This window comes from Schistocerca cancellata, chromosome 9, assembly GCF_023864275.1.
Source record: "Schistocerca cancellata isolate TAMUIC-IGC-003103 chromosome 9, iqSchCanc2.1, whole genome shotgun sequence".
Taxonomy (NCBI): Eukaryota; Metazoa; Arthropoda; class Insecta; order Orthoptera; family Acrididae; genus Schistocerca; species Schistocerca cancellata.
Genome location: NC_064634.1, coordinates 485,068,365 through 485,089,620, shown reverse-complemented (window position 1 = coordinate 485,089,620; position 21,256 = coordinate 485,068,365). Strand labels below are relative to the sequence as shown.

The 21,256-nt window shown below is 37.9% G+C and overlaps 1 protein-coding gene across 3 annotated transcripts in view; it reads right to left on the bottom strand.

The window, feature by feature from the left end:
* The window catches only part of LOC126100485 (fatty acyl-CoA reductase 1-like), a 501,954-nt gene that overhangs the window by 328,836 nt on the left and 151,862 nt on the right, over window positions 1-21,256 (bottom strand). For 2 of the 3 annotated variants that reach the window (XM_049911090.1, XM_049911089.1), the window contains exons 8-9: window positions 18,639-18,896; window positions 14,270-14,816 (exon numbers count right to left, since the gene is read on the bottom strand). The exons of the other annotated variant lie outside the window; for it this stretch is intronic. In XM_049911090.1, the coding sequence (XP_049767047.1) occupies window positions 14,573-14,816; window positions 18,639-18,896 (502 nt within the window). In that variant the 3' untranslated portion in view covers window positions 14,270-14,572. Of the gene's footprint in view, window positions 1-14,269; window positions 14,817-18,638; window positions 18,897-21,256 lie in introns of those variants that run through there. 3 annotated transcript variants of the gene reach the window in all.

Here is a 21,256-nt window from a genome sequence, read left to right as displayed (position 1 = left end):
ATACGTTGCCCGTGGTTCATGAACTAGGACATGACTACAGGAACCCACACCATGAACCACTTTTTTTCCTTCTCCTATAAAATTTGTTTTTCATGGATTATTCCTTTCCCCATCCCAACGCTTCATTTAATGATGTTTTGGGAATCGTTTCGAGGTAGTTGATAAATTATGAGCTGCTGCTTTATGATGTTTTCAATGTGTGTGTCTAAGGTGTTTCCTGCCTACTGCAGGAGTGCTACGAACAGATAACAATCTATGTGTAAGTGTGGTACAGTTCCAACACGCTATGATAATGTCAATATGCCAATGTAAAAATACATTATCTATCCTGAAGGACCTATACCATAATTATTTATTGCTTGCTTAACAAGTTTCAGGAAATGGTTCACATTTTCAAACCCTCGTTTTTCGTTTTGTGTTTCATAAAAACACATCAGGTTACGATAACTGTATGCCATCCTGAGATCCTTGCCAGATCGAATTAATAGAAGTGGGATATAATTATCGCACAGTCAATGCCAAATACATATTTCCTAAAAAATCACCCAGCAACATTCTAGGTACCCATTCTGGGGTTCTTCATGAGGCCTTAGTCATTACTGGGGCTTAACCTAGTGATCTAATACCAGATGACCATAAATTGAGGTACTGGTAAGATCTGCTGCATAAATTGCCAAGAAACTGTAGGACAGGTCATGAAAATGGCGAATTGGCGAGAAATTAATAGGATATTACATCTGAATTTTGCTCTATCCTAGAGAGGATTTAGTTTGTTTGTAGTCAGAGTACAGGTATTTTGCATAAGTAACAATAATAATAGTGAATTAATATCACTTATTCGAGTTTTCGTATTTGAGGTCTGTATGCAATTGTGAGAAAGGCCATCAGCAAAAGAGCTATACTACTTAAAGAAAAACGACACAAATATTTGTATGGTTTATGACATAAGATAGTTTGGTCTTACATTGTGTGTATAAATAGATACATCATGGTATATTTTTCAGATGATGGTACATATTAATGTAAGATACTTTGACATCACAGATTAATGACTGCAGAGCGTATTCTGCATATTGTGGTAAATATTAACTTAAGATACCTTTACATCACATTGAGCGTAAATCAATGATATCATGGCATAGTCTGCAAGATGTATGGAAGACTGGATGTATGTGGAATGTATAGAAGAAGAAGAGTATAAGCAGAATAGTAGTCTTATTGTAAGGAACTATAATGCTCTTTAACATGGAGTTAAAAAATAGGTAACTAATCCATATGACAAAACACAAGCCTAGGAGTGAATAAATATATGAATAACGATTTTATCAGTTTTATAATAGGCCCTGATACGCTTCTAGAATAAAGTATTATATCATCGTCAGCTAAAGGATAAAGTTTTGAAATGCAGTTCATAGCTATGAAATGGGTTTTTCGTATTTGACCCTGGAGACAACTGTCAAAATGTGTTAAATTCCGGTGAACAATACTTTTTAAGATATACTCTGCTGTATTCTGTGTCAAACACATCCATATGATGCAGAATATGTGTTAGCTTACAAAACAGCTCTTGTGTGACTCTAGAATTTAACACAGTTTTGCAGTTTGTCCAGTGCGGCAATATGAACACGGGTTGACGGGATTGCAATAACTTGATTGCAAGTAAACCTTCCAGTACAAGAGGAGATTATAAGCTACATTGATCCTCCTTATAGGTTGTAATTAACTGACCATAAACTACATGAAGACTGTTACCACAGACTCCAACGTAGATGCTATAAGTATGAGTGGAAGTGTTACATTCTCCAGATTATTTCATGTTGTTCATCAATACCAGTCGCCTGTATTCAGCAAGAAATTCCTCCTTCAAGTGCACTTAATGTGTTATGTGTCCGCAAAAGAAAACTGGAAACGGAAAGAAATGAAAATGGGAGTACGTGGTGAAAAGAAATCCGCTACAACAATACAAACTATTCCTGGAAAAAGAGTAGATAATTGCTGATGGATAAGCAAGGCTTACATATTACTTTAAACACGGTGCACAGAAAACTGTACTTACTACTGGGGAAGGCAGAGTATCGTACATGGAAAGCGTCCCCACCCTGATATATTTCCAGAAACCAGTGGACCTGTGGACATTTCGTGTATTAAACAATAAACGATAATATTTATAAAAATCCATACACGTTTAGATTCGCTTAGAAATGATGGCTACATTGTATCGAATTGTGATGGATTGAAGGTCGTGCACCCAAATGTTGGGTGATCCACTAGGATGACTGAATGATTGATTTTTATCATTGCTCATCAACCTGGGACCACTACCAGGTTGGATTGATAGGAGACCAAATGCAGAGCAATCTTTTAGTCACTGTTAAATGTGTGCTAGTCGTTACAAGAGGTGTGGTTATTTGTTTCCTGTCTTGATATTAGTAGACAGATTGCAGGTAGAGTCAGATTTGTAGCTACTGGAGTGGTAGTGTTGCATCGTGACCAGATTCAGGAGAATCACTGACAATACCTCAAAAGGAAACACTTGAAATCCACAGAATATCAGAATGTCATTTATAATGACATATGAGAAACCTCCCCCCTACCAGATGAATTCTGTATGCAGATCCTCGACCGTACCATCCCATGTAAATTCCTTCCACAGAAGCAATGCATTTTTTCTAAAATTAGTACAACTACTTGCACACACAATATGCACACGGGAGAAGATATACACCACTCAAGCTAAAATCGTCCCACTCTCAAATAGCACAAGGGAAAATTAACATTGTGTGTATTAAACCCCTGACACTTTCCATACTCTTACTGTAGCTCTGCATTTTGTGTTAAAGCCTTGATGGGAGATACTGTTACATGACGTAATGTCGATCTGTGTGTGATATACTAAGCAATGTAGTAGTATAATTGACGGTACAGCGGTAACACTTACGTGATAATTGCTTTTTGCAGCTATTAATCTGCCTTTCACTAATTTCGCTCTGACAAAGCTATTTTCCTCGAGTTATACAGTGCATGCAAATTTCGTCTTCCTAATTTTGAAATATACTTGTAGTAATAATACAAAAATGAGCAGTGCTTCTTTGAACTGTTTTTCCTATGTAATCTTACTGGTCTTATCTGGAAATGATCTATACCTTGCAGCTATAGTAGAGAAGCAGGCAATCAAACATGGTCTAGGAAATCACTTTTTACTGTAGACCTACTGAATGCTCGAAGCATTGTGTCAATGTAATGCTTTCTTTGCCTCATCCTTCTACATGTAAGCACTCCTTTGGAGGACAGCCAGATAATTTGACTCCATTTATGTATGTGTAGAATAGTTATTTGGAACATGAAACACGTTAAGCAATGTCGAAATGGCACTGTTGCATTGTGACCAGACCCCTAGAGAGTATTACAATATGAGACCTCAAAACGAAGAGGATTCCTTTCGTCCAGAGCGTTGGCCTGTGAAGTATTATAGTCTGTCACCACACCAGTTTGTGCAGTTAACGTTACTTGCTTGGTTATGATAGCAATTTAGACAGCTTTTAGGAAACCAGCTGCCTCATACTAGCTCAGACATACAGTGTGTGGAGTATGAACGCTCTCAGCTGTACCCTTATGCATAGAGACTTCATAAAATGTATGGCATAGCCTCACAGAGCTCACCCATCAGAACACTTCACAACAAAGCTTTGTTACGAACTAGTTCTTTGGTATGCTGAATGTTTGGTGCATCGGTATATTACGTTTTTCAGTGGACTCGCATTCAAGAGGACGATGGATCAAATCCGCATCTGGAGATCCAAACTTAGGTTTTCTGTGATTTCCTTAGATCGGTTAAGCCAACTGCTTCGAAATGGCATGGCCTCCTCCCCTCTCCATTCTTCCCTAACTCCAGATTGTGCTCCATCTCCAATGACCTCGTTGATGTTTTCCAGTCAAGCCAACAATATTATTTCGCAGGTAACGAATTATGATACATTTTTAACATGTTCAAAACACACCTTTCAGTTCAGCTGAATAATACATTTGTTTTCAGTTCAGAATGCATCTTTCACTAGACAGCAAGGAATAAAATAGCGAATAATGTTTACAAACCATATACGTAATACTTTAACATGTACCGTAATTATTAATTAATAGGTCACGCATGCTGGAACTGTTTACACATAATAACTTGGAACGGCCTTAAAGCTTGGAATAATTCACGCTTTTGTACAGTCTGACAGTGTAATATGCTTTGAGAATATATAATAATGTAGCTTGTAACGGTTGTTGCTGCTGTATTACAATTTTACAGATAATAGATCCCAGAGCTTGGAACACTTGCTGTTATAGTACATTATAGTTTACAATCTTGTATTGCCCTTTAACACTTTACAGTTCACCTGTGAGAAAGCACACAATGAAGAAAAACGATCTTACTTTTTACAGCCTGCAGCAGGAAAAGCCACGTCAAGTCACTTAAGCACAGACAGTATGCAATCAACCTACCTAACGCATGCACGCATATACACGTAGATTATCGCTGTTTACAACATGGACATCCACTTTCTCTATCAACACAGTGAACAGTGCTTCAAGCATAGGACTGGAATAACCTAATGTAAAAAAGGGATGATGGTGCAGGCCTGAGATGGTCACATAACAATCCACACTGGACTTACCAGGTAGCCAGCTGGGAAGACACTGCCACAGTCAGTTGTGACGAACTATCTCCTGCTTACAGTTCAGGCAGAAGCTGCCTGCCACAGCCTCATATGTATGTATGTCCTATAGTGCATGGCCAAAGAGAACGACAGCAGTCATGCAACAAGTCTCGACAGGCTCAAGAGTGATCACAAGCTGTCGACGACCGTCTTTGAGATGCTAAGGTAAGGAGGGATGGGGACGACTCATTCTCTGTGTAGCTCTGGCTGATGACCAAGTTCTCCCCTCCAGGAGGCTGCCCCTTAAAATACTTAGGTGCATTTCAAATAAAATTTTAAACATGGCTGCGCTTCAGCAGTTGTGCATGCAAGTGCTTCAATGGATTGCAAATAACACTCAACCAGTTGCAAAATACATGCCGCCAGGTTTTATAAAATTGGGTGCAAATGTAGACTGGTGTATGAAGGCGAGACTGGGCGTCCAATAAGCACAAACTTCTCTGAACTCGTCACATATATCCATCTCAAACAATACAAGAAATCAGCAGTGGCAAATCACCAGGAACAGTGCAGGATGAAGATCGAATTTTGAGAGGCCGGCCTACTGGCGAAACAGCCGTTTAGCTTGATGAGGAATATCGGAGACGATATAGAAATAGCCAAGCCACCCAATAACATGAATAGAGAAGATGGGTACCGACTCCCAGCGTTTTTGCTGCAAGCAGTGACAGATATCCACCAATGCAAGCAATAAAGGAAACTCCAATTATAAACACCTGTTTCTGCCAATGGCAACATGTAATGCGGAGACCAATAAAGGAACACCCAACACCCTTCCTCCTCACCTTCATATTCACTGACAGGACTCCTCGATCATATGTAAGTAATCAAACTAGCGACTATTCAGCAGTTAGCAATACACCATGAGGAAGGTGCCTTGCAATAGTCGCTGTAACGTCGGAATTTTATAGGTGACAATGCGACCCCAAACCCAAAACAATTTCATTGACTGAATGTATCATCTTATCTGTAAATATTTAAAAAAATTAAGATTTTCTCGAAATAATTGTTTTGCTAATTTCGAATGAGTTCGAACGAAGTACAAAAATCTATTGCTTTATCTCAACCTCTAATAAAATATTCTCTAACTAAATCTTGATTTTCAGGAATGAAGTCATTAAAACCTACAACTGAATTATTTTCACATTCAACTAATGGAACAATTTCATCATTATTTTCAATAAAAGTCGCCGTTTTTATTAATTTTATCTCAAAATTTTTCACATCAGTTTATAAATTCTTGATATTTTGATTGATATAAACTTTAAGAATAAACTTACATATGATTAATTATTTTCCAATTTAATAACCCTACAGCTAGAATATAACTATCAAACATTAATGTTTTTTTTCCATAAGCATTTGGTCCATATCATTGAACACGAAATAGAATTTTATATAACTTAATTGTGTTTATTTTTATCTTTTTGAGGGATTCTGAATCTTGGTTTATTTACAGAATTTTTATCAACATATATAAGTAGATTATTTCCACTGAGCTATAATTCATCTGCTCTGAAGAAAAGATTAACAGTTCCAATAATAGAAACATAATAATATTACACTAGTTCATTTTTGTTCAACTTTATTAATTATATATTCTACAATGAAAAAAAAATTCTATACAGACGATGAAATGATAGATATTCCTGTTGGTCAACGTAGGTTGAAAAATTTAGAGTAATCTACTCAACCAAAAAAACAAATATACCCATTAAAGAACATAAAATTGTAAATAGAGGATGTAAATAAGTCATACACAACTGCAACCAGTCACTTTTTTTCAATAATAATGCTTTATTAGATGAACCGGTTTTCGAACCTTTTCAGGTTAATCTTCAGATGGTTTTGGGAGGATCTGGAAAGTTACATCATTACTGGTAGTAGCATAATGCTGGGTGCTGGCTCTATGGCAGAAAGATGGGTCACACTTTAATGTATCGCTATGAATATAGCTTATCTGTCGATATGAACGTAAATTTAGTTTTTACTTACTTCAACAGTATAGGCGGCTTTTTCATATCTATCTGCCTCCATTTTGATGTCCAGAACACTTTCACACAAACTACATTAGTTTACACTTTGACAGTGACACTTTACCAGCATCCAGCATGCGCTTTGCAGCTGTTGCTTGTAACAAAGATCTTGACAGAAAGATATGACATAAGCCTACTTTGTACAGAGATGTAATTTGTTGTTCTTTACATTTGTTAAAGTCGATATAAGGGCAAGCATTTTAATCAGAGTGGCGATAACATGAGAGCACAAGATAAAATAAATAAATAAATTACTACAAGAACAAATTTTAGGTGATCTGATATCTTATTTCTACTTGTATATTACAGGCAGTTTTTTTAATAGCAATTGTCATGTTTGGCATTAACATGAATCCCAAGGAATCAATAATACAGTGTTATTTTATCTGCAGTGAGGTGCAGCTGTCTGTATGACTAGGACCTGTATATTTAAACTAATAACAAATCTTCAGATGAACTGTTGGCTTATTTCTATTGTTACGTTAACATGATCTGGCGTATTATCAAGAGCAGATTCTGTTTGTTTTAGCTAAAGGTGTATAACACAACGTTACTAGAAATATTCCCAGTATTTAGGAAATCGTATAACAAATATATTTATATTTTTTTGTACATGGCTGCACATTCAGAGACCGTGAATAGTTACAATTGAAAGAAAACAGCCCTTGGTCACTAAAAATAGTGACCGAGAGCTGCCTTCTTTTAATTGTTATATTTAGATTGCCTGCATATTGTGATCTCCAACAGCTTCTCTGGCACATTGAAACATGCAAGCGTTAGCTCAGGTGCTTCCTGTTGGGCTGCTCCTGTCTACTGCGTGTGGGAATGTTCAGAATGTATGTATTTCGATTACTACGCAGGGACCTGGAAGGCAATTAGCCAGGGTGACATAGGGAACAATAATGCCCTACCTCCTTTTTTCAGAGTCCCGTCAGTAGTTGTTGACAGGTTGTAATCACTGTTGGTTTATCGGGATATGGGGCCCAGATGCTGAGGTTTCCTTTGATCAGGTGCTGTAGGTTCTACATACATGAGAGACTGCAGCAGCCAATGTCTACCTTAGTCACGGACAGAACACGCCTCCCTACAACAACCGATTTCGACAGTGACTCTCCCGGTGGTTACCAGGTAAGTCAAATGCTGAGATCCGTAGGTCTCACGTCTCCACCATCACCCTTTTTCCGGGAGTCGTACCTGAGTCGGTAAAAACGGAATTCTCATAAGGTCCATTTGTTGTCTGTCCATTTATCTGTCTGCCAAGTGCAAAGAACCCTATTTTACAGGAACTCGTAGACATATCAAGTTGATACTTATCTCACATACCAAGGGCTATGGTATCTTAACAGTGTGAGAAATGTAACCTTATGCGTCAATGCAGTCAAAATATATGGGAACTTACGTTCCATATTTTGATATCTTGCCTTTACCAGTGTCGATAACAGGTAAAAATGTTCGAAATTATGGGTTGAGGGGATCGATGAATCGTCGATAATCATAAATGAGAATGATCAGAACCATCAGTGTGCGAGTCCTACTCCCAAGTATTCGAATTATTGTATTTGTTATAAATAAAGTACTTGTGTGGCCTACTCAGAGCAATGTCCTTTCTATCCCACTCTATCATTCAGCCTCCTTCTCGAAGTCCTCCTGAGTAGCAGGAATCACACTCTTCAGCAACCCCCTGCCATAAGCTGGAGAACTGAATAACATCTCTATCTTCAGAAGACGTTAGTGGCATATCTACTAAAGAAACAGTAATGATTACCTTTATCCCTATATGTCCTCATTACCCTTGTACAACCTTCTTTCCTCAGATCTTTCTCATTTCCTGGTATTATTAAATGGAGCAGTCTCCTTATACTTCCATTCCTCAGTAGTCCCTATATTTGCAAAGATTCGTTTTGTACACCCACAAATTATTTTTTAACAAGCCACCTTCATTATTATTGCCATTATTATTGTTATTATTACTGTTACTCTCATTATTTTATTGTTATTATTATTAGTATTATCACTAGTAGTAGAAGCAGCAGCAATAGCACAAGTACTGCTAGTATTAACTTTGTAAGTTCATAAGTCAGTATTTACCTACACACATTGTCACAACGGACTTCATTTTAATACTATCTGTCATATAAAAATTGTGGTATATTTGTGAAGCCCCCATCCAATGTAACAGAGGGGCTGATGGCCCAGTCAGATCAGGTAAAAGAAATAAAAATATTATCGTACCATATATTGCTACCACCCCATGGGCTTCTTAAGTTGGCAACTGAATTGCAAATTTCTGTCTGACTCCAATAGAGGTCGTACAACATTCAGCAGACACAACGTGAGCACACCTGCTGAGCCTTGCATCCACTGTCTGTATACCATGAGCGCCCTCTGTCACCATAATATAGGATGGCTGGCAGCAGCCAGACGGTCCCGCTCGCATTTGGAGACTCTTCACAACATGGTGCTACACAGACACTGCCTAGTCGCTGTTGTGACACCATTGTCTGTTTTAGTTTAGAGACCTTCTTCCTTGTTGACACTGAGAACTGGTCCCTATTACTTGCTGTGTTATTTGTAATTAGTGTTTGTACACTTGGATAGATGCAGGTGAAATGAATTTTCTGTTTATAGTTTTAATTTGTTGCATCATTTCAGCACCTGTTGGCCTTTCCTATGAGGACAGTCGCCACATGACTGTGTAGCCCACCTATTCTTACTGTTGTCCATAATGTTGTACACAGCATAAAGAAAGTAAATGAATACTCCCATCCTGTGCTAGCAGTGGCAATTGTTCTTGAAGCATAAATTGAGTACATTCAGCAACGTGTTGTGAGTGTATTTTTGCCCTGTCTTTTACTTACAAGTGTAATGGGGACTGTCTTATGTTGATTCACCATACACTGATAATGTAGCGTTAATTTATATTTGGTATGTATTTGTTGCAGAGGGTTAGTTGTTTGATTTGAGATAGATCTGTGTTTATTACCGCCATTTTCCAGAATATGTGTGACGTCTTTAATTTATAGTATTCAACCACACAATACGACTTACCTCGTTAATTGTAATAATATATAGAGCCATTCTTCCTGAATTCCACCTCCATACTCGTCGGGAATACTAAAGATAGAAAAGAGTTTTGTGGGACATGCAGAGTTTGCGGACAGATGATACCAACAATATCATGAGCACTAGAAATCGCAATGTATCAATTACAAGTTCATCATTGCGATGACGATGGCGCTTTGGGTTACAAGCTTAAAATTTAGAATACATAATGACACTGCTGTAAAATCATATTGTATGGCTGGACACCATAGTGGTGTCACACACAATTCTTCCAGAGCAGTAATATTTTCCAATGTTATGCGGAATCTCTCTTATTTCCATACAAATATTAGACTGTAAACATTGGTATTTGGGTGAAAATCGGTCCTAAAATGTAAATAGTGATTGTAGGTGTAACGTTTATGCCAACCTTTTTAACACAGTATGATGTGGTCTGATCATAAATAGAAATGCAGTGGTTGCTTCACTGTAATACTTCTTGACCGAACATAAAGAAAACTGCGATTAATAATTCAGTAATTCCAAGAAAGTATTAAATTGCTTATATACTGTGCGCCCTTCTTCCCATTACTCATTGTCTTTTAATAGTGTTCATGACTCAGAAATTATGATTCTTTGAAATTTTATGTCTCCATCCCGAATGAAGAAGATTTATTAAGATACTTTGCTGTTCCCATTTGACCATCATTGTGTGATAAACCATGAATTATGGGGTTCATATCTGTCCTTTAAGGCAGCAGAATATTGAAATAAGTTGTTAATAGCTTCCCCACTGTGTCAACTAATTCACATTGGAAGTGTTACTTGGAGGATCATATCGAAGCTGGATATCAACAAATGTAAGTGCCTACTACCACCACTATCCAAGACACAATCGATGTTGAAATATCTACATACAATTACATTCTAATTGTTTCTATTAATTCTTACTAGTAGTATCTCTAGTACTTTAATGGAGTTTAACACAATTACTGTTATGGGCAAGTACACTGCCAGAAACACTATCGTATTTGTTTACAACTCTGCTACTGAAGCACATCTCTCGAAGAAATGTTCAATGCATTTCTCATTTACTTACTGGATCTGAGGTTTTTGGGTTGCAGAAACATTGAGAAATCACATAATTTAGTATTTATGTAAAGACTGTTTTTGATCACACTTCTCTTACATCTTAGTAGCAAACATTCATATACAAAATTTTCTAGATTTTGGGATTATGTACCGTGATCAAACTATCCTTGATTTAAATGTCCTATTTCTTTCTGAAAGTATCGTATTTATTAATCTTCGGTGAATACAGGGCTATAAATACAAAATCAAATAGGGGTAATGGAGGAGTAGGTTCAATAATGAATAAAAAATAGGAGTGCAGGTAAGCTACTACAAACAGCATACTGAACGCATTATTGTGGCCAAGATCGACACGAAGCCCACGCCTACTACAGTAGTATAATTTTATATGCCAACTAGCTCTGCAGATGATGAAGAAATTGATGAAATGTATGAAGAGATAAAAGAAATTATTCAGGTAATGAAGGGAGACGAAAATTTAATAGACATGGGTGACCGGAATTCGAGAGTAGGAAAAGGGAGAGAAGGAAACATAGTAGGTGAATATGGATTGGGGGTAAAAAATGAAAGAGGAAGGCGCCTGGTAGAAATTTGCGCAGAGCATAACTTAATCATAGCTAACACTTTGTTAAGGAATCATAAAAGAAGGCTATATACATGGAAGAATCCTGGAGATACTAGAAGGTATCAGATAAATTCTATAAAAGTATGACAGCGATTTAGGAACCAGGTTTTAAATTGTAAGACATTTCCAGGGGCAGTTGTGAACTCTGACAACTTTATATTGGTTATGAACTGTAGATTAAAACTAAAGAAACTGCAAAAAGGTGGGAATTTAAGGAGATGGGACCTGGATAAACTGACTAAACCAGAGGTTGTACACAGTTTCAGGGAGAGCATAAGGGAACAATTGACAAGAATGGGGGAAAGAAATACAGTAGAAGAAGAATGAGTAGCTCTGAGGGATGAAGTAGTGAAGGCAGCAGAACATGAAGTAGGTAAAAAGACGAGGGCTAGTAGAAATCCTTGGGTAACAGAAGAAATACTGAATTTAATTGATGAAAGGAGAAAAAATAAAAACGCAGTAAATGAAGCAGGCAAAAAGGAATACAAACGTCTCAAAAATGAGATCGACAGGAAGTGCAAAATGGCTAAACAGGGATGGCCAGAGGACAAATGTAAGGATCTCACTAGGGGTAAGATAGATACTGCCTACAGGAAAATTAAAGAGACATTTGGAGGAAAGGGAGCCATTTGTATGAATATCAAGAGCTCAGATGGGTACCCAGTTGTAAGCAAAGAAAGGAAAGTAGAAAGGTGGAAGGATTATATAAAGGGTCTATACAAGGGCAATGTACTTGAGGACAATATTATGGAAATGAAAGAGGATGTAAACAAAGATGAAATGGGAGATAAGATACTGTGTGAAGAGTTTGACAGAGCACTGAAAGACCTGAGTCGAAACAAGGCCCCAGGAGTAGACAACATTCCATTAGTACTACTGACGGCCTTGGGAGAGCCAGTCCTGACAAAACTGTATCATCTGGTGAGCAAGATGTATGAGGCAGGCGCAATACCCTCAGACTTCAAGAAGAATATAATAATTCCAATCCCAAAGAAAGCAGGTGTTGGCAGATGTGAAAATTACCTTACTATCAGTTTAATAAGTCACAGCTGCAAAATACTAACGCGAATTTTTTTACAGACGATGGAAAAACTGGTAGAAGCTGACCTCGGGGAAGATCAGTTTGGATTCCGCGGAAATATTGGAACATGTGAGGCAATACTGACCTTACGACTTATCTTAGAAGAAAGATTAAGGAAAGACATACCTACGTCTCTAGCATTTGTAAACTTAGAGAAAGCTTTTGACAATGTTTACTGGAATGCTCTCTTTCAAATTCTAAAGGTGGCAGGGGTAAAACACAGGGAGCGAAAGGCTATTTACAATCTGTACAGAAATCAAGTGAATGGCAGTTGTAAGAGTCGAAGGGCATGAAAGGGAAGCAGTGATTGGGAAGGGAGTGAGACAGAGTTGTAGCCTCTCCCTGATGTTATTCAATCTTTATATTGAGCAAGCAGTAAAGGAAGCAAAAGAAAAATCCGGAGTAGGTATTAAAATCCATGGAGAAGAAATAAAAACTTTGAGGTTCACCAATGACATGGTAATTCTGTCAAAGACAGCAAAGGACCTGGAAGAGCAGCTGAACGGACAGTGTGTTGAAAGGACTGATGATGGTCGAAGTAGAGAGGATATAAAATGTAGACTGGCAATGGCAAGGAAAGCGTTTCTGAAGAAGAGAAATTTGTTAACATCGAGTATAGATTTAAGTGTCAGGAAGTCGTTTCTGAAAGTATTTGTATTTGTATGGAGTGTAGCCATGTATGGAAGTGAAGCATGGACGATAAATAGTTTGGACAAGAAGAGAATAGAAGCTTTCGAAATGTGGTGCTACGGAAGAATGCTGAAGATTAGATGGGTAGCTCACATAACTAATGAGGAGTTATTGAACAGAAAGGGGGAGAAGAGGAGTTTGTGGCACAACTGGACAAGAAGAAGAGACCGGTTGGTAGGACATGTTCTGAGACATCAAGGGATCACAAATTTAGCATTGGAAGGCAGCGTGTGGAGGGTAAAAATTGTAGAGGGAGACCAAGAGATTAATACACTAAGCAGATTCAGAAGGATGTAGGTTGCAGTTATTACTGGGAGATGAAGAAGCTTTCACAGGATAGAGTAGTATGGAGAGCTGCATCAAACCAGTCTCAGGACTGAACACCACAACAACAACAATCTTCAAAGAAGAAAGCAAATATTGACAGGAACTTTGATAGTGTATCATTCACTCTCATTTCTATGAGCGCTGCATGCCATGTTTTGCTCAAATACGGGCCAAAAACAGAATTTAAAAATTATTAACACACACACAGGGCACTTTAGCAGTAGACTTTACTGTGCTCCATATGCTGAGGGGACCTTGTGGAAGTGTGAATCAGCGGCAAAATCTGTGACTGTGTAGGATGATCTATAATGAGGTACATTTCCAATCTGCATGAATTGTGTCAATGTACAAACCTGCACAAAACACAATTCTGCCCCATAGGATTAGAAATCTTATCTAGCATGTTGATTAATTTTGAAGTGGATCAGTTTAAGTGACTACTCAAAGGTAAATAATGTAGAAACAGTTAGAAAATATTAACAGTATGAGAAAACAATAATTTTCATTTGGGTTATGAAAAACTGCTGCATACACGTTACTGATTTTCTTCAAAATTAACTTGTTTAGTAATTTAAATCGGACATACATACCAAACTCGGCTTCATTTTCTGCAGTACTTTTTTTTCAAAATTCTCCCAGTTGGAGAAAAATCTTATGGTTTACATATTCATAATGTTGTTAATGATGATATATTGCGATAACAAATACACCATGATGTACAGTAATTCAACAATTTTGAAACCAGTGTAGATTTAATTAAAGTAACAGGACAGGCAGAGTTTTTTGGTAATTTCAAAGAATTAAACCATGTTTTTAAATTTGAATATTCCATTGTTCCATACCAATTGCGATTTTCTATCAGGACTATGTGGTTATGAAATGTGTACTCTTCTTTTTGTGAAAAAAGCTTCTCCTTCATAGAAGATTTTGGAATGAGGTATTTTTATTGGAGTCAGTTACTAGTGTAATATTGAAGTTAATTATTTGAACAAAACTGGCAACAGCTGTTTTTCACATCAACCACATCGTCTGGCAACACAGTAGAAGAAACAGGAACATCGTAAGCGAGTGCTCTAATAACAGGAGCTCCATAAAACACAGAAGTCAAATATTCCATTGCAGTTTCAACCATCTCCAGTGCTGGCTCTGACATGGAGTACAGTAGCCAGAGTAACAGGCCATAGAAAAGTGTCCGCACTATAACGTGCAAATAGTACATCCTAAAAAGAGTGATATTTCAATTAGAAACTTTAGTTAGTAAATACTAATTATACTGCAGATACAATTACATGGGGTGAAAAGAACACATTTACCATATCCTGCAAAACACAACATAATTCCAATATACCATTCCCTGATCTGGTGGGAACTGCAACATTGTAGCCTATGGCCATCTGGTCTACAAAATGTGTATTCGTAATTAAATTGAATATATTAATGTAACTTATATACACTGAAATTTTTCAGTTGATATATATTTATAGTTAATCGTTAATTTTATGATGAATAAAATAAAATTTTGAATAATCAAAACAATGCTAGCAGTGGGAGTCAGACTGGATACAATGAATTTTCAGTCAATGTGCTTGACAGCTGGTCTTTGAGACTCGTATGTGAAATGCCACTTGAAAATCCCTCATACTCCATGCGAAAAACTTTGGAGAGCTTAAGCACTATTGACGCATTTACGCATCTCGTCCTGTCGACCGTCTCACGGCTGTGGACGAGTTACTATCATATCTCGATGAATAAATAAGTTATTTATATATGACGTATGTAGCCCTTTGAGTGCTATCATTTGCAAAAAAGAAATCTAAATAAATATTTTACGTGTTATCTACATGCTGCTCTCAGCACTGAATGTTGAGATCATGTCTGTGACAATCGAAGTCTTAAACTTGGTGAATAATAGTTCAACATTGCGAGGAACATGATGAAATGAAAAAAGAGAAAAAGAAGTTGTAGAAGTGGGAATCGAATCAAACCTGACAAACTGCCAGTCAAAATACTTGACCAGTGGGGTATGGTTCCGATATGTCAGCCTTTTCTCGAAAACCCTTCATACTCTAAGCTTGCACAATACTTTACATGCAGTGCTTAAAGAAAAATATGGCCATAGTTGAGTGAGCAACGTAGCAGAAAGTGCGAGCACCAGAGTGTGCTCTAAGGGCATTATCACATGATCACCAGCTGGCAGTGCTCTGAACCAAAAGAGCAAATGATTTTTCTTCTGAAAATCGGATCAGTTGATGTCAACAGGAGCCATACTTTCCATCTATTCGTTTCTTACAGATAATGAACACTCACATAGCACACGATCCACTCCACAGCGACAGAGATCTAGAATGTCAAAGACAACTGTGACTAAATAATTGGTTATTCCTATGGTATTGTCTTGAATAAATAATCTTGTTTCTAGTCTTGGATCCGCAATTTTGGTCTACTCTTCAACGTAACGCATCTATTTTACCACATCTATATCTATTTCTGCAAAATTACGGTGAAGATTTTGGTAGAGGGGTTTTTTCAGTTACCCTACTTCCAGGTTTTCTTTTCGTGTTCCGCTTCACAATGGAAAATGAGAAGTATGATAGGTTATACTGAAAACTGCCTGTTAGAAAGCGACTTTCAGTGTTCAATTATTTATTCAATTTATTTAACGAGTGAGTTATTGCTGATGTGTCCAAAATTTGGTATACTGTACCAACAGTATGGTTAGATGGTACTGCCTTTGAAAGCACGTGCTTGTAATGCAGTATACCAGTCATCTCGAGGCCTGCCCGATGAGGAACTGAACAGAATCACCAATTCGTGATGTCGTTGTGCATCTAGCTCCCCATTCCCCGATTGTGAAGTGATAGCTAAAGCATTAGCCACAGTCGATCCTACTCTTAGTGAAGTTCTTAAGATTGCAAAATGTTTTGAGGTTGCTTCTGACACCCGGCATTCTTTCACTAACGAAATTTAATTAAAGTAGTTATTCGCCACTACGATCGACAGCAAGGTGATGATTTTCATTAAAGCATGTAATGTCGTATGGCATCATTGTCTGCTAGACCCCATAGGGCTGGTTAAACCATCTGTATTGGAAACATGTTTGCTGTACGTCACATTCGTAGGCACCTTTCCTTCATGTAATATTTGCCTTGGGTGTTTAAGTGTAACTGCTTATTGTCTGTAAGCACAAAAAGGCCACCTACCTTAACGTCCACAGTCAGCGGGTCGATTGCAGCCAACAGTGCTGCATGCCCCACTTTATAGGCACTGGGAGAAGTTTGGATTTTAACCCAGGAATTGGACAACGACTGGTGATCAGAGACACTGCACCACCATGTCTAGTGTCTCCGCTATCGGAAAGCCAAGGGAAAAATCCCAAACAGCACACTTAAGACCCGGTCAGAGACCAATTCAAGTACCAGACATGGTCAACAAGGCCTAACTACAGTGAAATAACGGCTATTGGTTCATCGAACGCGGCACTTCCATTGACATGATTCTGATATACCATCTTCTTTTACACCCTTAAGTCTCACCAAAATTTGCAGTCGTCCAGATCTCTGGCATCTAGTAAGAGACTTAAGTACATCGATGTTACAGTCCCCCTTCCCCCTCCCACTATCAAATGCACTATTTTGAACCCTTCTAAACAACAGAGGGGCTATATGACCCCACAAGCACCTCGGAAATACATATCTAGCTTGTTTTCAAAATTATTATTTCCAAAACGTACGACTTTCTGACTGAGTCAGTTGTATCTGGTGATGTTTCGTTGAGCTTTATACTTAGAGCACGTTAAGATTTCTCTGTGGTCAATGTGATCACAATATAAACTTATTTTTATTCGTTGACTGTAGTACTGATGAAAGTAGAATGATGAACGTTACATTGAAAAATTGGAATATATGTTTTTATGTCAGCCCATTAAAATAATGCCCATATATACTGTGTAAAATGGTTAGGGTCAATATGACCCTAGTGGTATTCAGGAAAAAAAACATCCAGTTAAAAGGAGGGTTAACACTGGAGGGGAGAGCCACAAACGCCTTTGCTCTTCCATGGCGGTACATTGACGTTATAAGCCGATGAAGCGCCGGTGATTTGCCTGACTGCGACAGACTTCATTCAGGGCACTGTTGCCCATATTATGCAACACATAGTTTGTCATGTGGCAAGGGTCTGGCACCTGACAGCTCTGTGTTGACAAGCTGCTCCCCTTATTGTGTACTGACATGTCCCAGTGACAGAACTATGCTCCACATAGCTGTGGCAGCTGACCAGGCAGCTCCGCCAGTACAGTAGCAGCTGACAGTGGTTCCTACTATTTCCGCCCAGTCAGTAGAGTTCCGACTACATGCCGGAGCTTTCGTGTCATTAATCAGTGAAGATATACATGGTGCGAAGGGCCCAGTGACAGGTCATGTCTTACTGCCAAAACACTATTCTTCCTCTTGGAAACAGTGGCTTGTAATTAATAAAAAGAACATGAAGCTAGTACCTACGTTCTTAGAAGGGAACTAACCAAATACTGTTGTCATTTTTGGGTTGCAGTGAGGACACATGGAAATCGACTTTTTGCAATTGTTTGTATGCTGACGGAAAAGAGTAGAAACGCCAAGAACGAAAGATGGTGGGCGTAATACTAGAGCTAAACATGATGTCTATTCAAATTTCGCGTCATTCTCATAAGAGTAGTGCTAGTAGCGTGACTACGAGGTTGCAAATCAGCTTTGCTTTGAGTACACACTCTATCTGTCGTCAGCGTTGGTTACTCGCTCCATATGATACAACATTTTCTTTCATGCTACTCTGTGTATGTTGTGTGCGTGTAACTCATCACAATGATACATCACAATAACACTTGACTTCATGTAATAGACATAAGGAAATATGTAACTAAAATGTATGTAAACGTGACTATTTTAAAATATTTACCGTTCTAGAGGACAGAAAATTCAGCTAATCTGATTAGAAACATCAGAATAAAATCTTCTGACACTCCTACAATTATATGATAAGAATTAAAATTGATATAAAATACATACCTTCTCATGTATCTCAAATCACCGGGTATATCATCGATGCTCTCATTCAGAATGTACCGCTTCGCTCCAATAAGTGACTTTTTACAATATTCATACTGATTGACTTCCTTAAGATTAAAATAAAAGGTTTCTTGATCCTCAGGAGCCATCAATTCATACATAGACACAATATTTTTGTTGATAAATGTCCATTCATGTAGCACGTAATATCCCATCATGATCTTGGCCGAATGTAAACGATTTTTTACGTGCACCAAGCTGAAAAACGTAATTATCAGAGTACATTTCTGTGCTGTAGACAGTTTTATCTAGTTGTGTAGACACTTTCATTTTCATGTATCAGATAATGATGATAATCTCGTGTATCTCAGTGATCTGGTAGATTCCTTTTGCATGACTTGCAGATACCTAACCTACCACAGTTATGCTACCAGAGCAATGGGATCTACCACTTAATACAGAAAGCGAGTCTTCACCTCATTGACAGCTAAGAGCTCGGTTAAAAACACTCTGAAATATCTATCAAAGATTCGATCGCGCGACCTTTCGATTTACAGACTTGAGCTTTAACATCTATGTTCACTATTCAAAATTCCTTCCAATCTCCTGTTGTAGCTCATATCTGTGCTCACCACCTATAGCCTTCGCTAGCGTGCTGTCTCTATGACCATATTATTTTGCCTCATACACACTTTACTTAAAACATCAAGCCATCTGTTAAGTTCTCGTACTTCTTGAGTATCCCAAAATAATGAAAAGCAAAATTTCTTATTTACCGCTTCAAAACTTTTAGGGAAATGTCTTCATAAGACAATAAATGTATAAACTTATTTATCTTCCAAAGTTTAATTTGGAGCCTTTACTGTAACTAAAAATGGAAATAATGCTTGTAAGAATTATATGTTCACATTAACTCAAAAAAATAAAAAAGTTCTTAAGGGCATATGACTCCTTTTGGTGGAGGTGATGAATGATCTGCTGAATTAAAAACTTCCTGTCTACTGGTAATTCACCTGTAGATCCATGTTGGGAATTACATACTTTTTGTGTGTGGCCTTTCTATTTATCCTAACCTTAAGGCTAAATCATAAACTGTTCTTAGGAAAGGTTAACAAAATCGCACAATACATTTACTTTCCTCTGGTAATACAATTAGCAGGAAAATGTTGAACCACCTGTGTATTTTCTTGACAATACAATGTTCTTCCGCGTAGTACAATAAGAAATCTTGCTTTGCTCCCATTTCTGCCTTCAGTGTGTAAGAGACATATTGTCCAGTAAATTACATGTAACTAGGGAATTGTGGTTCACAGGATTGCTGCACTCTGGAGTAATTGCATGGTTGATACATACTGTGAGTAGAGGTATTTGCACAGCCTCCATTGTTGCCATATCCCCCAAAGTTCATAGGCCAAGGACACAGTGTTGCCATATATATCCTAAGGTTCAATGTCCTCCTTGCCAAATTTCCTCACGTAATGTCAGTGTCATCTAGGGACAAGGGGTCCATTGTACCCTACAAACTAGCCATTAACTTTTGTCAACGATCTGTCATAATGTATTGTTCAGTTAGTGGTATTAATGGTACACCGACTTTATTCTCATTGTTCAACACCCAATCATAATAATCTATTTCCCAAAAACGCTGATAATCCTCCACCAGTCCAACCATCAGCACAACTTGTCACTTGTGCTCTGTACACCATCCGGCAGGATCTTCACTTGCATGCTGCCCATCTACAGGCCTGACATATCCTTCAGCTTGTTAAATAATTACATTTTCTGCAGTTTGTAGCAGACTATTGTGCTCAATAACATTTCAGCAAGTACCCTATCATATAAGTCGTTCTCCATCTGTATATACAGTACTGGGGTTATTTCTCACAATTTTACTGATTTTCCAAAACATATCCACTCTTTCTGAGATCATAAATAAATATTTAACAAGTAACACATAGTACCATTTAAATGACATATTTAAACAATTTACAGCATACTATGGTGATAGAAATTATTGCTTAACATGGATAGATATGTGTGGACCTTGTGTTAGGTATATGTTAAAAGAGACAATGGCTGACACACTGTCAGCTTCCCTAAGAAGAAGATAGATAGCATGATATTACTGTGGATATGTAAATAACAATGGGAATTAGGAACATTTCTACAGCAATTTCGTACTCATACACCGTACATCAGTGTTACGACTTGGATAGCAACGTCCATGAAGATATGTAGTGTTGAACGATGCACCACAGCCCCCAAGATCTGCCACAGAAAATGGTGGACTGGACAGATAGCTCTTTCCAACAGTTAACGACCACCAGACATGCTGTCAGTCTCATGACCGTGATCTGTCACTTCACATCTGAGCACATGACCTACGATCACCATAGCCACTTCTTGAGACGACTAGAGATTAAGTGTGTGGAACAATTCTCTCTTTAGAGTGTCTAGCAGCAGCATGACTTTTCTGGGGAGGTGGCGCAAGGTGTGATCATTCCTATGTGAGCACTGATATGAAACTCACACAGAGGTTTTCGGAATTAGATGAGAGATTAGAGCACATGAAAACAATCGCTTTTCCCTTGCTCTGTATTCATATAGGCAGAAGACCA